Source organism: Pristiophorus japonicus, chromosome 1 (genome assembly GCF_044704955.1).
Source record: "Pristiophorus japonicus isolate sPriJap1 chromosome 1, sPriJap1.hap1, whole genome shotgun sequence".
NCBI lineage: Eukaryota > Metazoa > Chordata > Chondrichthyes > Pristiophoridae > Pristiophorus > Pristiophorus japonicus.
Window position 1 is genome coordinate 20,176,244 of NC_091977.1, and position 17,345 is coordinate 20,193,588.

The 17,345-nt window shown below is 46.5% G+C and overlaps 1 protein-coding gene across 3 annotated transcripts in view; it reads left to right on the forward strand.

The window, feature by feature from the left end:
- The window catches only part of LOC139276839 (serine-rich 25 kDa antigen protein-like), a 130,533-nt gene that overhangs the window by 110,360 nt on the left and 2,828 nt on the right, over positions 1 to 17,345 (forward strand). For 2 of the 3 annotated variants that reach the window (XM_070894870.1, XM_070895003.1), the window contains exons 7-10: positions 1,141 to 1,236; positions 3,067 to 3,162; positions 10,450 to 10,545; positions 13,347 to 13,442. In XM_070894870.1, coding sequence (XP_070750971.1) covers positions 1,141 to 1,236; positions 3,067 to 3,162; positions 10,450 to 10,545; positions 13,347 to 13,442 — 384 coding nt within the window. The remainder of the gene's footprint in view (positions 1 to 1,140; positions 1,237 to 3,066; positions 3,163 to 10,449; positions 10,546 to 13,346; positions 13,443 to 17,345) is intronic. The other variant, XM_070894939.1, reaches the window with a different exon arrangement.

The following is a 17,345-nucleotide window of genomic DNA, read 5'->3' on the forward strand; positions in this document are numbered from 1 at the left end:
CGCTCTCTGTGCATAGCCCCCTCTCTCTCTCTCTGCGTCTCTCCTCTCTTTGCCTCTCTTTGCCTCTGTGTTTCTCTCTGTGCCTCTCGCTCTGTTTCTCTCTCTGTATCTCTATTTTTCTCTCTGACTCTCTATCTGTCTCAGTCTCCCACTCTCTCTGTCTCAGTCTCCCTCTCTCTCTCTCTCTCGGTCTCTCTCACTGTCTCCCTTTCTCTTTGTCTCTCCATCTCTCCAAGTCTCTCTATCTCTTCTTCCATCTCTATGTGTGTAGCTCTCTCTCTGCCTCTCTCTGTCTATCTCTGACTCTCTCTCTGTCTTTCAGACTGTCTCTCTCCTTGTCTCGCTCTCCTCTGTCTCTCTAACTCTCTTTCGCTCTCTCTCCTTGTCTATCTTTCTCTCTCACCGAATGTGAGAGAGCTCAGTCATTGAGTATGTCAAGACAGAGGTGGATAATTTTGGGAAACGAAAGGAACGAAGAGATATGGGGACAGTGCGGGAAGGTGGAGTTGAGGTCGATGATCGGCCATGATCCTGCTGAATGGGCCGAATGGCCGACTCCTGCTCCTATTTCTTGTTGTTATGTTCTTATGATATCGCTCACTGATCATCGAGTATCACTCACCATCTGCACTCAGTGTTCACCTGGGGACTGAGATATCCCATGGGGACTGTCTGTGCGCAGTGATTTGGAGGGGAGACTGAGATGGGAGACAGATCGAAACCTGGTTTAGAGAAGGAAGAAAGGATCCAGCTTTAATTTGGGGGATTTTCTACCAGGTTGGAGAGTGAGAGTGAGGTTATTGGTGCTTCACAGGTGTACAAGCCGCTGTGTAACATTAACTGAGGGGAGTGGGATGAGGAAACAGAGGGGAATGGGATGGGGAGACTGAGGGGAGTGGGATGAGGAGACAGAGGGGAATGGGATGAGGAGACTGAGGGGAGTGGGATGAGGAGACAGAGAGGTGGGGGATGCAGGGATTGACAGGAGTGGGGAAAAGTGATTTAATGTTATGGGATTGGAAGATTCTGGGTTATATGAAGACTGGTGTCTGACATTCTCCGGACTCTAGTACCAGCCTCATAACCAGATCTGTCATTCTCCACTCTGCACTCTCCCGTGTCTCTCTTCCTTTATTACAGATCATGAGACATCCCCAACTCAGGGGCTCGAGGAACAATCAACTCGTGAAACCACTGACTGTCCATCCACTATCCCAGCGGGGTCTGCAGCCTCAGGTATCTGCCTTGTGGGGTCCATTCTAAATGTTCTTTTCTCTCAGTGTAAATACAGAAATATTCAGTCCCTCACATTAATTCCAGTCTCTTACTGAGGGGAGTGGTATGTAGTGACTGAGGGGAGTGGGATGGGATGATTAATGGTTATATAATGACTAAAGCCCTTCAGGGAAGGAAATCTGCCGCCCTTACCTGGTCTGGTCTATGTATGGCTCCAGCTCCACAACAATGTGTTGGAAAATTAACTTCCCTCTGAAACAGCCCAGCAAGCCACTCAGTCGTAAGCAAGAAGGCGGCTCACCACCTTCTCGAGGGCAATTAGGAATGGGCAATAAATGCTGATCTTGCCACTGACACCCACATCCCAGGACCAAATTGAAAAATCCAGTGACTGAGGGGAATGGGTTTGGATGATTCTGGGTAATATAAAGACTGGTATCTTACATTCAACTCAGGTATGTGCCTTGTTGGGTCCATTCTACACAGACTGTTCATCATAATAACTATAGAAATTATCAGTCTCCCTCTCTCTCGCTCGGTATCTATTTCTCTCTAAAATCTCTCTCTCTTACTCATGTGTTCCCTCTCTCTGTCTTTATCTCTCTCTTTCTCTCTGTGTCCCTGTCTCTATCACCATGTCTCTTTCTCCCTGTGCTCCTACCTGTATCTCTCTCTCTATCTGTCTCTCTTCCTCCTGTCCTCTCTCCAGTCCATCAACCAGTCAGAATCCCATTGAAATTCAGGTTGTCTATATTTGACCCTCAAACTTCTGGACTGTTTTGGCATCAGATGTCCCCCTGTCCACACCTGAGGAGTCTCCCATCTTTCAGGAAGATTTTGTTCAGGGTGAGAACATTTCAGCTTCTCAATAATTCAGGGAAATTAAATCCCTCCCTCTGTCTTAGTCAGGCGCAAATATATCGGGCCCGAGTCTCCCAAAGCATGTGTGCCACCAGTCTGTGCACGAGGAGTCATCACTGTCAGTCACTGGCTTTTCCCGGTCAGTGCTGTCACAACACAAGTTGCTGTCTCTTGTATTCGCTGTGTAAAATCATTGGGGCAAACAGGGGAATATATAATGTGCTGCTTCACTAATCTTCTCTAGGCTTCCATCTCAAGTCCTCCTCATTCTCGCTGATGTAATCTCTCTGTTTATCTCCCTTTCTTAATGTTTGTCTTTCTCTATATATCTCTGTCTCTATCACTCTCTACATCTGTGTCTCTCCATGTCTTTGCCTTTCTTGCTCCGTCTTTCCATTTCTCTTTGTCGCTCTATCTCTCTCTAAGACTCTCTATCTCTGTGCTTATCCCTCTCTCTGCCTTACTCTCTGTGCGTAGCTCTCTCTCTCTCTCTCTCTCTGCCTCTATCTTTGCCTCTGTCTGCCTCTCTTTGCTTCTCTGTCTCTGTTTCTCTCTGTGCCTCTCGCTCTGTCTATCTCTCAGCTTTAATTTGGGGGATTTTCTACTAGGGCGGAGAGTGAGACTGAGGTTATTGAAGCTTTGCGGGTGTACAAGCCGCTGTGTAACATTAACTGAGGGGAGTGGGATGAGGAGACTGAGGGGAGTGGGCTGAGGAGACAGGGGAATAGGGTGAGGAGATGGAGGGGAGTGGGATGAGAAGACAGAGGGAAATGGTATGAGGAAACAGAGGGGTGGGGGGTGCAGGGACTGACAGGAGTGGGAAAAAGTGATTTAATATCATGAGATTGGAAGATTCTGGTTTATATGAAGACTGGTGTCTGACATGCTCTGGACTCTAGTACCAGCCTCATGACCTGATCTATCATTCTCCACTCTGCACTCTCCCATGTTTCTCTTCCTTTATTACAGATCCAGAGACATCCCCAACTCAGGGGCTCGAGGAACAATCGACTCGTGAAACCACTGACCATTCATCCACTATCCCAGAGAGGTCTTCAACCTCAGGTCTCTGCACTGTGGGGTCCATTCTACACAGACTGCTCACCCAGTGTAACTGCTGAAATCTTCAGTCCTAGAGATTCATCCAGTCTCTTACTGAGGGGAGTGAGATGAGGAGACCGAGCAGAGTGGGATGAGGAGACCGAGCAGAGTGGGATGAGGAGACCGAGGGGAGTGGGATGAGGAGACTGAGGGGACAGGGATGAGCAGTCTGAGGAGAGTGGAATGGGATGATTATCTGTTGTATAAAGACTAATGTCCTTCAGGGAAGGATATCTGCCGTCCTTACCCGGTCTGGCCTAATTGGCTCCAGACCCACAGCATTGTGCTTGACTCTAAACTGGACTCTGAAATGCCCAGCAAACCACTTGGTCATATTCAAGGCGGCGGCTCACCACCACATTCTTCAGGGCGATTAGGGATCAGCAATAAATGCTGGCTTTGCCAGTGACACCCACATCCCAGGATTGAACTTAAAAATGTAGTGAATGAGGGGCCTGGACTTGGAAGATTCTGGGTTATATGAAAACCCCATGATATCTCTCACTGACCATCGAGTGTCCCCACCATCTGCACTCAGTGTTCACCTGGGGACTGAGATATCCCATAATATCTCTACTGACCATCGAGTGTCCCCGTTGTTATATATGTGGACTTGTATTTACTCCGTACAACCCCAAGAGGGCTTATCCCCTGCAGACCTACAATAAAAGACTACGGTCACACTTTACTTTGAGCTCACAGTGTTCAGTCTGACTCTTTCTCCATACACAACAACTGGTGACGAGATACAGATAGCGAACCCAAAGATGCAGAGAACAGTGGGCATCTTGGAGAAATTTTCGGAGGGAGATGATTGGGAAACTTTTGTGGAACGACTCAACCAATACTTCGTGGCCAACGAGCTAGATGGGGAAGATGGTGATCCTCCTCACCGTGTGCAGGGCACCAACGTATAGCCTCATGAAGAATCTGCTCACTCCAGCGAAACCCATGGAGAAATCGTACGACTATTTGTGCACACTGGTCCGAAAGCATTTGAACCCGAAGGAAAGCGTTCTGATGGCGAGGTACCAGTTCTACTCCTACAAAAGGTCTGAAGGCCAGGAAGTGGCGAGTTATGTCGCCGAGCTAAGACGCCTTGCAGGACATTGCGAATTTGAAGGACATGTGGAGCACATGCTCATAGACTTTTTCATACTTGGCATTGGCTACAAAATCATACTTCGCAAACTTTTGACTGTAGAGACCCCAATCTTGAGTAAGGTCATAGCGATAGCCCAGGCGTTCATTGCCACCAGCGACAATGCGAAGCAAATCTCTCAGCACACAAGTGCTGCTACAAGTACTGTAAACAAAGTGATGTTATTTTCGAATTGTAACATACAGGGCAGGTGATTCAGAGTCCACCATCAAGGGTGATGAAAGCAAGGCCATTAACACCTTGTTGTTGCTGCGGGGGTGATCATTGTTTCCATTCATGCCGATTCAAAGAGTACATTTGCAAGGGCTGTGGAACAATGGGACACCTCCAACGAGTGTGCAGACAAGCTGCTGAGCCTGTTAAATCTGCAAACCACCATGTTGCACAGGAGGATAGATCCACGGAGGATCACGATGAACCAGAGCCTCAGATAGAGGAGGCAGAGTTACATGGGGTGTACACATTCACCACGAATTGTCCCCCAATAATGCTGAATGTTGAACTAAATGGACTCCCGGTGTCAATAGAGCTGGACACGGATGCGAGCCAGTCCATAATGGGCCAAAAGACTTTCGAAAGGTTGTGGTGCAACAAGGCCTCAAGGCCAATCTTAACTCCAGTTCGCACGAAACTAAGAGCTTACATGAAAGAACTGATTCCTGTATTCAGCAGTGCTACTGTAAAGGTCTCCTATGATGGAACAGACACAAGCCACCACTCTGGGTGGTACCGGGCGATAGTCCCACGTTGCTCGGCAGAATCTGGCTGGGAAAGATACGTTGGAACTGGGACAATGTCCGAGCGCTATCGCCAGCTGATGACACTTTGTGTGCACAGGTCTTAAACAAATTTCCTTTGCTGTTCGAACCAGGCATCGGGAAATTCCAAGGAGCAAAAGTGCAGATCCACCTAATTCTGGAGGCACGACCCATCCATCACAAGGTGAGAGCAGTACCGTACATGATGAGAGAAAGGATAGAGATCAAGCTAGACCGGCTGCAAAGAGAGGGCATCATTTCACCGATCAAGTTCAGTGAGTGGGCCAGTCCTATTGTCCCAGTCCTCAAGTGAGACGGTACCGTCAGAATCTGTGGCGATTACAAAGTAATCAATCGTTTCTCCCTGCGGGACCAATACCCACTACCAAAGGCCAACGACCTCTTTGCAATGCTGGCGGGAGGAAAGACATTCACAAAGCTGGATCTGACTTCAGCCTACATGATGCAGGAACTTGAGGAATCATCGAAGGCCCTCACCTGCATCAACACGCACAAGGGTCTTTTTGTTTATAACAGATGCCCGTTTGCAATCCGATCAGCGGTGGCGATATTCCAGAGAAACATGGAAAGCTTACTGAAGTTGGTCCCGCACACCATGGTCTTCCAGGACAACATCTTGCTCACAGATCGGAACACAATTGAGCACCTACAGAACCTGGAGGACGTTCTTAGTCGACTCAACCGCGTGGGGCTCAGGTTAAAACGCTCGAAGTGCATTTTCCTGGTGCCTGAAGTGGAGTTCTTGGGAAGGAGGATTGCGGCGGACAGCATCAGACCCACCAGCGTGAAGACAGAGGCAATCAAGGACTCACCAAGGCCACAGAACGTGATGGAGCTGCGGTCATTTCTGGGACTCTTGAACTACTTTGGTAACTTCTTTTCGGGTCTCAGCACACTGCTAGAACCACTACAGTCTTACTACGAAAAGGGGGTGAATGGGTTTGGGGCAAAAGCCAAGAAAATGCCTTTGTAAAAGCGAGAAAATTGTTATTCTCAAACAAATTGCTTGTGTAGTATGATCTATGTAAGCATTTGGTACTAGCATGTGATGCGTCATCATATGGCGTCGGGTGTGTATTGCAACAAGCTAATGATTTTGTGAAACTGCAACCGGTTGCTAATGCATCCAGGAATCTGTCTAAGGCTGAAAAAGCCTACTGCATGATTGAAAAAGAAGCGTTAGCGTGTGTCTATGGGGTAAAGAAAATGCATCAATACCTGTTTGGGCTAAAGTTTGAATTGGAAAGCCACTTATAACCCTGTTTTCCGAGAGTAAAGGAATAAATACCAACGCATCGGTCCGCATCCAGAGATGGGCGCTCACATTGTCCGCATACAACTACGCCATCCGCCACAGGCCAGGCACAGAAAACTGCGCCAATGCTCTTAGTAGACTTCCATTGCCCACCACGGTGGTGGAAATGGCATAGCCCACAGATCTAGCCATGGTTATGGAAGCATTTGAGAGTGAGCAATCACCCGTCAATGCCCGGCAGATCAAAATCTGGACAAGCCAGGACCCTTTATTATCTCTAGTCAAAAGCTGTGTGCTTTACTGGAGCTGGTCCAGTGTCCTAGTGGAAATGTAGGAAGAGATAAAGCCGTTCCAGCGGCGCAAAGATGAAATGTCTATACAGGCAGATTGCCTTCAGTGGGGCAACCGAGTGGTGGTCCCCAAGAAGGGCAGAGACACCTTCATCAATGACCTCCACAGTACCCACCCAGGCATCGTAATGATGAAAGCGATAGCCAGATCACACGGGTGATGGCCCGGTATCGATGCGGACTTAGAGTCCTGTGTTCACAGATGTAATACATGCTCGCAGTTAAGCAATGTACCCAGGGAGGCGCTGCTAAGTTTATGGTCTTGGCCCTCCAAACCGTGGTCTAGGGTACACGTCGACTATGCAGGACCATTCTTGGGTAAAATGTTCCTTATGGTTGTAGACGCGTACTCCAAGTGAATTGAATGTGAAATAAAGTCGGCTAGCAACTCCGCTGCCACTGCTGAAAGCCTGCGGGCCATGTTTGCTACACACGGCTTACCCAATGTCCTGGTGAGCGACAACGGGTCATGTTTTACCAGTGCTGAGTTCAAAGAATTCAGGACCTGTAATGGGATGAAACATGTCACATCTACCCCGTTTAAACCAGTGTCCAATGGTCAGGCAGAGAGAGCAGTGCAAACCATCAAGCAAGGCTTAACGAGGGTAACTGAAGGTTTATTGCAGACTCGCCTATCCCAAGTCCTGCTTAGCTACCGCATGAGACCCCACTCACTCACTGGGATCCCACTTGCTGAACTGCTCATAAAAAGAGCACTTAAGACAAGGCTCTCGTTAGTTCACCCTGATCTACATGAACTAAGTGCATACCATGATAGCGCAAATGTGTCACGCGAGATTGAAATCAATGATCCTGTATTTGTATTAAATTATGGACAAGGTTCCAAGAGGCTTCCCGGTACTGTCGTGGCCAAAGAGGGAAGCAGGGTGTTTCGGGTCAAACTTTCAAATGGTCTCATTCACCGGAAACACTTGGACCAAATCAAACTCAGATTCACGGACTATCCTGAGCAACCCACCTTGGACCCTACCTTTTTTGATCCCCCAACATACACTCCAGTGGCAACCGGCACCATGATTGGCCACAAAGCAGAACCCATCATCCACAGCAGCCCAGCAGAGCCCAACACACCAGGCAGCCGAGCAAGGCCAGCTGCACAGCAGCCCAGCGAGGGCCAAACAAATGATTCAACAACACCAGCTTTCATGCCAAGACGATCAACCAGGGCAAGAAGGGCCCGAGATCGACTCACATTGTAAATAGTTACACTATTGACTTTACGGGGGAGTGTTGTTATATATGTGGACTTGTATTTACTCTGTACAGCCACCTGAGGACTCATCCCCTGGAGTACCAAGGAATCCCATAATTCCTTGGGAGCACAGGTATTTAAGGAGGTTTCACAGATTGGAGAGGCACTCTGGAGACCTGCAATAAAAGACTAAGGTCACACTTTACTTTGAGCTCACAGTGTTCAGTCTGACTCTTTCTCTATACACAACACCCACCATCTGTATTCAGTATTCATCTGGGGACTGAGATACCCCATGATATCTCTACTGACCATCGAGTGTCCCCACCATCTGCACTTAATATTCACCTGGGGATTGAGATACCCCATGAGCAGTAGCGGCAGGGATAGTGGATGCATTGGTTGTATTTTACCAAAATTCCCTGGATTCTGGGGAGATCACAGCAGATTGGAAATCTGCAAATGTAACACCCATTTTTAAAAAAGGAGGCAGACAAAAAGCAGGAAACTATAAGCCATTTAGCCTAACAACTATGGTTGGGAAAATGTTGGCGTGCATTATTAAAGAAGCAGTAGCAGGACATTTGGAAAAGCATAATTCAGTCAGGCAGAGTCAGCATTGATTTATGAAGGGGAAGTCATGTTTGACAAATTTGCTGGAATTCTTTGAGGATGTTACGAGCAGGGTGGATAAGGGGTAACCAGTGGATGTGGTGCATTTGGAGTTGCAGAAGACATTTGACAAGGTGCCACATAAAAGGTTACTGCACAAAATAAAAGTTCACGGGGTTGGGGTAATATATTAGTATGGATAGAGGATTGTCTAACTAACAGAAAACAGAGAGTCAGGATAAATGGTTCATTCTCGGGTTGGCAATCAGTAACTAGTGGGGTGCCGCAGGGATCAGTGCTGGGACCCCAGCTATTTACAATCTATATTAATGACTTGGATGAAGGGACTGAGTGTAACGTAGTCAAGTTTGCTGATGATACAAAGATGGGAAGAAAAGCAATGTGTGAGGAGGACACAAAAAAACCTGCAAAAGGACATAGACAGGCTAAGTGAGTAGGCAACAAATTGGTAGATGGAGTATAATGTTGATAAGTGTGAGATCATGCACTTTGGCAGAAAAAATGGAAGAGCAAATTCTTATTTAAATGGAGAAATATTGCAAAGTGCTGTAGTACAGCGGGACCTAGGGGTCCTGGTGCATGAAACACAAAAGATTAGTATGCAGGTAGAGCAAGTGATCAGGAAGGCCAATGGAATCTTGGCCTTTATTGCAAAGGGGATATAAAAAAGCAGGGCAGTCTTGCTACAGTTATACAAGGTATTGGTGAGGCCATACCTGGAATACTGCGTACAGTTTTGATTTCCATATTTACGAAAGGAAATACTTGCTTTGGAGGCAGTTAAGAAAAGGTTCACTAGGTTGATTCCAGAGATGAAGGTGTTGACTCTTGAGGAAATGTGGAGTAGATTGGGCCTCTACTCATTGGAATTCAGAAGAATGTGAGGTGATCTTATCGAAATGTGTAAGATTATGAGCGGGCTTGACAAGGTGGATGCAGAGAGGATGTTTCCACTGATAGGGGAGACTAGAACTAGGGGGCCTAATCTTAGAATAAGAGGCCGCCCATTAAAAACTGAAATGAGGAGGAATTTCTTCTCTCAGACGTTTGTAAATCTGTGGAATTCGCTGCCTCAAAGAGCTGTGGAAGCTAGATTATTGAATAAATTTAAGATAGAGATAGACAGTTTTTTTAACCGATAAGGGAATAAGGGGTTATGGGGAGCGGGCAGAGAGGTGACCCTGAGTCCATGATCGGATCAGCCATGATTGTATTAAATGGCAGAGCAGGCTCGAAGGGCCGTATGGCCTACACCTTCTCCTATTTCTAGCTGTTATGTTCTTAAGATGTATAGCACTGATCATCGAGTGTCCGCACCTTCTGCACTCAGTGGTCAACTGGGGATTGAGATACCCCAGGATATTTCTCACGGACCATCGAGTGTCTCCACAATCTGCACTCAGTGTTCAGCTGTGGATTGAGATATACCATGAGGTCTGTCTGTGAGCAGTGAGTTGGAGGGGAAATTGAGCTGGGAGACAGATGAAAACCTGCTTTAGAGAAGGAGGAAAGGATCCAGCTTTAATTTGGGGGATTTTCTACAGGCGGAGTGTGAGACTGAGGTGATTGATGCTTCGCGGGTGTACAAGCCGCTGTGTAACATTAACTGAGGAGAGTGGGATGAGGAGACTGAGGGGAGTGGGATGAGAAGACGGAGGGGAGTGGGATGAGGAGACTGAGGGGTGGGGGATGCAGGGACTGTCAGGAGTGGGAAAAATGTGATTTCATGTCATGGGATTGAAAGATTTTGGTTATATGAAGAATGGTGCCTGACATTTTCAGACTCTAGTACCAGCCTCATGACCTGATCTGTCATTCTCCACTCTGCACTCTCCCATGTCTCTCTTCCTTTATTACAGTTCCAGAGACATTCCCAACGCAGGGGCCTGACGAACAATCGACTCGTGAAACCACTGACCGTCCATCCACTATCCCAGAGGGGTCTTCAACCTCAGGTATCTGCACTGTGGGGTCCATTCTACACAGACTGCTCACCCAGTGTAACTGCTGAAATCTTCAGTCCTAGAGATTCATCCAGTCTCTTACTGAGGGGAGTGGGATGAGGAGACCGAGGGGAGTGGGATGAGGAGACCGAGGGGAGTGGGATGAGGAAACCGAGGGGAGTGGGATGAGGAGACCGAGAGGAGTGGGTTGAGGAGACCGAGGGGAGTAGGATGCGCACTCTGAGGGGAGTGGAATGTAGTGACTGAGGAGAGTGGAATGGGATGATTATCAGTTATATAAAGACTAATGTCCTTCAGGGAAGGAAATCTGCCGTCCTTACCCGGTCTGGACTATATATGGCTCCAGATCCACAGCATTGTGCTTGACTCTAAACTGCCCTCTGAAATGCCCAGCAAACCACTTGGTCATATTCAAGGCGGTGGCTCACCACCACCTTCTCCAGAGCGATTAGGGATGGGCAATAAATGCTGACCTTGCCAGTGACATCCACATATCAGGACCAAATTTAAAATGAGGCGCCCGGACTTGGAAGATTCTGGGTTATATGAAAACCCCATGATATCACTCACTGACCATCGAGTGTCCCCACCATCTGCAGTCAATGTTCACCTGGGGACTGAGATATATCATAATATCTCTCACTGACCGTCAAGTGCCTCGCCCTCTGCACTCAGTGTACACCTGGAGACTGTGATACACCTTGAGAAGTAGCGGCAGGGGTAGTGGATGCATTGGTTGTAATTTACCAAAATTACATGGATTCTGGGGAGGTCCCAGCAGATTGGAAAACTGCAAATGTAACATCTCTTTTTAAAAATGAAGGCAGACAAAAAGCAGGAAACTATAGACCAGTTAGCCTAACATCTGTGGTTGGAGTGCATTATTAAAGAAGCAGTAGCAGGACATTTGGAAAAGCAGAGTCAGCATGGATTTATAAAGGGGAAGTCATGTTTGACAAATTTGCTGGAATATTTTGAGGATGTTACAAGCAGGGTGGATATGGGGTAACTAGTGGATGTGGTGTATTTTGACTTACAGAAGGCATTTGACAAGGTGCCACATAAAGGGTTACTGCACAAAATAAAAGTTCACGGGGTTGGGGGTAATATATTAGCATGGATAGAGGATTGGCTAACTAACAGAAAACAGAGAGTCGGGATAAATGGTTCAATCTCGGGTTGGCAATTTGTAACTAGTGGAGTGCCGCAGGGATCAGTGCTGGGACCCCAACTATTTACAATCTATATTAATGACTTGGATGAAGGGACTGAGTGTAACGTAGCCAAGTTTGCTGATGATACAAAGATTCGAGGAAAAGCAATGTGTGAGGAGGACACAAAAAACCTGCAAAAGGACATAGACAGGCTCAGTGAGTAGGCAAAAAATTGGCAGATGGAGTATAATGTTGATAAGTGTGAGGTCATACACTTTGGCAGAAAAATAGAAGAGAAAGGTATTATTTAAATGGAGAAACATTGCAAAGTGCTGTAGTACACCGGGACCTGGGGGTCCTGGTGCATGAAACACAAAAGGTTAGTATGCAGGTTCAGCAAGTGATCAGGAAGGCCAATGGAATCTTGGCCTTTATTGCAAAGGGGTTAGAGTATAAAAGCAGAGAAGTCTTGCTGTAGTTATAAAGGGTATTTTTGAGGCCACAGCTAGAATGCTGCATAGTTTTGATTTCCATATTTACGAAAGGAAATAATTGCTTTGGAGGCAGTTAAGAGAAGGTTCAGTAGGTTGATTCCAGAGGTTTGACTCTTGAGGAAAGGTGGAGTAGGTTGGGTCTCTACTCATTGGAATTCAGAAGAATGAGAGGTGATCTTATCGAAACGTACAAGATTATGAGGGGGCTTGACAAGGTGGATGCAGAGAGGATGTTTCCACGGATAGGGGAGACTAGAACTAGGGGGCATAATATTAGAATAAGAGGCTGCCCATTAAAAACTGAGCTGAGGAAGAATTTCTTTTCTCAGAGGGTTGTAAATCCGTGGAATTCACTGCCTCAAAGAGCTGTGGAAGCTAGATCATTGAATAAATTTAAGACAGAGATAGACAGTTTCTTAACGGATAATGGAATAAGGGGTTATGGGAGCGGGCAGGGAAGTAGACCTGAGTCCATGATCGGATCAGCCATGATCATATTAAATAGCAGAGCAGGCTCGAGGGGCCCTATAGCCTACTCCTGCTCCTATTTCTTGGTGTTATGTTCTTATGATATCGCTCACTGATCATCGAGTGTCACTCACCATCTGCACTCAGTGTTCACCTGGGGACTGAGATATCCCATGAGGACTGTCTGTGCGCAGTGATTTGGAGGGGAGACTGAGCTGGGAGACAGATCAAAACCTGGTTTAGAGAAGGAGGAAAGGATCCAACTTTAATTTGGAGGATTTTCCACTAGGTCAGAGATTGAGAGTGAGGTTATTGATGCTTCGCAGGTGTACAAGCCGCTGTGTAACATTAACTGAGGGGAGTGGGATGAGGAGACTGAGGGGAGTGGGCTGAGGAAACAGAGGGGAAATGGGATGGGGAGACTGAGGGGAATGGGATGGGGAGGCAGAGGGGAATGGGATGAGGAGACTGAGGGGAGTGGAATGAGGAGACAGAGAGGTGGGGGATGCAGGGACTGACAGGAGTGGGAAAAAGTGATTTAATGTTATGGGATTGGAAGATTCTGGGTTATATGAAGACTGGTGTCTGACATTCTCCGGACTCTAGTACCAGCCTCATAACCAGATCTGTCATTCTCCACTCTGCACTCTCCCGTGTCTCTCTTCCTTTATTACAGATCATGTGACATCTGCAACTCAGGGGCTCGAGGAACAATCGACTCGTGAAACCACTGACTGTCCATCCACTATCCCAGCGGGGTCTGCAGCCTCAGGTATCTGCCTTGTGAGGTCCATTCTAAATGTTCTTTTCTCCCAGTGTAACTACAGAAATATTCAGTCCCTCACATTAATTCCAGTCTCTTACTGAGGGGAGTGGGATGTAGTGACTGAGGGGAGTGGAATGGGATGATTAATGGTTATGTAACAACTAATGCCCTTCAGGGAAGGAAATCTGCCGCCCTAACCTGGTCTGGTCTATGTATGGCTCCAGCTCCACAACAATGTGTTGGAAAATTAACTTCCCTCTGAAACAGCCCAGCAAGCCACTCAGTCGTAAGCAGGAAGGCGGCTCACCACCTTCTCGAGGGCAATTATTAATGGGCAATAAATGCTGATCTTGCCACTGACACCCACATCCCAAGACCAAATTGAAATATCCAGTGACTGAGGGGAATGGGTTTGGATGATTCTGGGAAATATAAAGACTGGTATCTTACATTCAACTCAGGTATCTGCCTTGTTGGGTCCATTCTACACAGACTGTTCATCATAATAACTACTGAAATTATCAGTCTCCCTCGGTATCTGTTTCTCTCTCTCTCTCTCTCTCTTACTCATGTGTTCCCTCTCTCTGTCTTTATCTCTCTCTTTCTCTCTGTGTCCCTGTCTCTATCACTATGTCTCTTTCTCTGTGCCCCTGCCTGTATCTCTCTCTGCTCCTCTGTCTGTCTCTCTTTCTCTCTGTGTCCCTCCCTCTGCCTTAGTCAGGCGCAAATATATCGGGCCCGAGTCTCCCAAAGCATGTGTGCCACCAGTCTGTGCACGAGGAGCCATCACTGTCAGTCACTGGCTTTTCCCGGTCAGTGCTGTCACAACACAAGTTGCTGTCTCTTGTATTCGCTGTGTAAAATCATTGGGGCAAACAGGGGAATATATAATGTGCTGCTTCACTAATCTTCTCTAGGCTTCCATCTCAAGTCCTCCTCATTCTCGCTGATGTAATCTCTCTGTTTATCTCCCTTTCTTTCTGTTTGTCTCTCTATATTTTTCTGACTCTCTCACTCTCTATCTCTGTCTCTCTCCATGTCTTCAATTCTCTCTCTCTCTCTCTGTCTTTCCATTTCTTTTTATCTCTCTATCTCTCTCTAAGACTCTCTATCTCTGTGCCTATCTCTCTTTCTCTCTGCCTCGCTCTCTGTGCGTAGCCCCCTCTCTCTCTCTCTGCGTCTCTCCTCTCTTTGCCTCTCTTTGCCTCTGTGTTTCTCTCTGTGCCTCTCGCTCTGTTTCTCTCTCTGTATCTCTATTTTTCTCTCTGACTCTCTATCTGTCTCGGTCTCCCACTCTCTCTGTCTCAGTCTCCCTCTCTCTCTCTCTCTCTCGGTCTCTCTCACTGTCTCCCTTTCTCTTTGTCTCTCCATCTCTCCAAGTCTTTCTATCTCTTCTTCCATCTCTATGTGTGTAGCTCTCTCTCTGCCTCTCTCTGTCTATCTCTGACTCTCTCTCTGTCTTTCAGACTGTTTCTCTCCTTGTCTCGCTCTCCCTCTGTCTCTCTAACTCTCTCTCGCTCTCTCTCCTTGTCTATCTTTCTCTCTCACCGAAAGTTGGGGCAAATGTGAGAGAGCTCAGTCATTGAGTATGTTCAAGACAGAGGTGGATAATTCTGGGAAACAAAAGAAACGAAGGGATATGGGGACAGTGCGGGAAGGTGGAGTTGAGGTCGATGATCGGCCATGATCCTGCTGAATGGCAGAGCAGGCTCGACGGGCCGAATGGCCGACTCCTGCTCCTATTTCTCATGTTCTTATGAGACCATCACAAAGGGAGAATATAAATCATGTCAGAAGAGGGACAGGAGGAGACACAAGGGGGCAAGAATGCAAATATAAAGAGAGTAAATGGAGACAAGATGGGGTGAGATAAAAAGTGAATAAAAGGGAGGGGAAGGAAAGAGTGAATGCAAAAATAGAGGCAGGAGAGCATGAAATAGAGGGGAGCAAGAATTCTAAATCCGTCCCTGTAATGTCTGTAAGCTTGTAATGCTTGTAGCTCCACACTGTGGATGTGGACGTATTGCGTACTGCAGCTGCATAGTTGATCATTAAACAACAGGCAGCTTTCCGGAGAGTTCCGAGAGAGCAGCCGACCATCTTAGGAAGCTGTGTGTGCTGTGCTCTGTGAATATAATCACAGTTGGCGACCGAGGATGAGATTTTTCGGATGTTTAAAGCTTAAATTTTGTTGGTGAAGGATTCAGCCAGCCGACAGAAGACTTTGGAAGTTTCTGTCTTTGAAAAAAAGCGACAAAAATCCGGGGTGAAAAAACAGCTAGAGATTAAAAATGGCAGGTGTAATCGGATATTTGGGTGAATATTGACACGACCAGGAATATTTTAAAGCATATGTGGATCAGCTAGAAATGTATTTCACTGCAAATAACATAATCAAAGTTCCAGACAATGCAGTTCACAACCAGGCTGTGTTGGAACGTAAGAAAGCGATCTTCTTATCAGTGGCAGGTCCGGCATTATACGAAACCCTTGTGCCTGACGAGCCAAAGGACACAACACTTAAAGAGATTCTAACAAAGCTGGAGCAGCACTATAACCCCAAACCATTAGAAATTGCTGAAAGCTATCGTTTCAGGATTCGGAATCAAAAGGCGGATGAAAGTATCGCTGATTACATCATAGCATGAAAAAAGCTATCGATGCACTGTAATTTTGGAAACTTTCAAGACCGAGCATTACGGGATCATTTTGTTTGTGGGGTGAAAAATGATGCGATCAGAAGGAAGTTATTGATGACAGATGACTTAACTTTTGAGATTGCTTGTTAGTGGGGTCGATGAGCATGGCTGAACAATATTCCCGAGAATTAAATAATAATTACAGTCGGGAGTCAACCGAGGTAAATCACCTGTAGATTCAAAGTAAAAGACGGCCATGGCCGAAAGTCTCAGAAACTGCAAATTCTACCAGAGTGTCAAAGTCGTGCTATAGATGCCTGGGACAACACATTGCTCAAAGTTGTCCATACGTGAAGGCAGAGTGTTTCTTCTGCAAAAAGACTGGGCATCTTGTGAAGGCATGCCGACTGAAGGGTAAACCAGTTTTTAAAGCTATGAGTCCAGCGTTCAAAGCTATGAGTCGAAATCCAAAGAGACTGCATAGCATGGAAGAACAACAACAGGACGAGGAGATGTTAGAGTTACACGTCACCAGGAGCACGAGGTTAATGGACAGCGATTCGGAAAGCATCAAAATCCACATAGATGTTGCGGGATTCAAGATACCAATGGAAATTGACACGGGTGCCTCCGTGAGTGTAGTACCAGAGTCACTATGCCGCGACAAATTGCATGATTTCCAACTGGAGAAATCCAAGATAGAGCTACGAGGCTACTCGGGAGAAAAAATTCCTATAGTAAGCCAAATCACCGAAACGGTGAAATATAAAGATCAATTTCAGAACTTGCCTCTAATAGTAGTGAAAGGAGACAAGACTGCCTTACTGGGAAGAAATTGGTTGAGCTCACTGATGCTGGATTGGAGTAAGATTTTCTGTGTGGAAGAGGTTATCAAGCAGTATCCGAAGGTATTCTGCGAAACGGGCAGTCCGATCCAAGGCTTCAAGGCGAGTGTGAGGGTACAGAAGGATGCTAGTTCGGTTTACTACAAGCCACGTTCTTCACCATATGCACTCAAGGAGAAAGTTGAGCAAGACCTCAAAAGACTAGAGACTGAGAACATTATTTGTAAGATAGATCGATGTAATTGGGCTACACCCATTGTTGTTGTACATAAGTCTGATGGTAAAGTAAGATTGTTTGGTGATTATAAGGTCACCGTAAACCAGATTCTAGAGGGTAATGTCCCAAATACATTACCGAATATAGAAGATTTGTTCACAACACTGACAGGTGGTCAGATCTTCTCAAAACTGGATCTTACGAATGC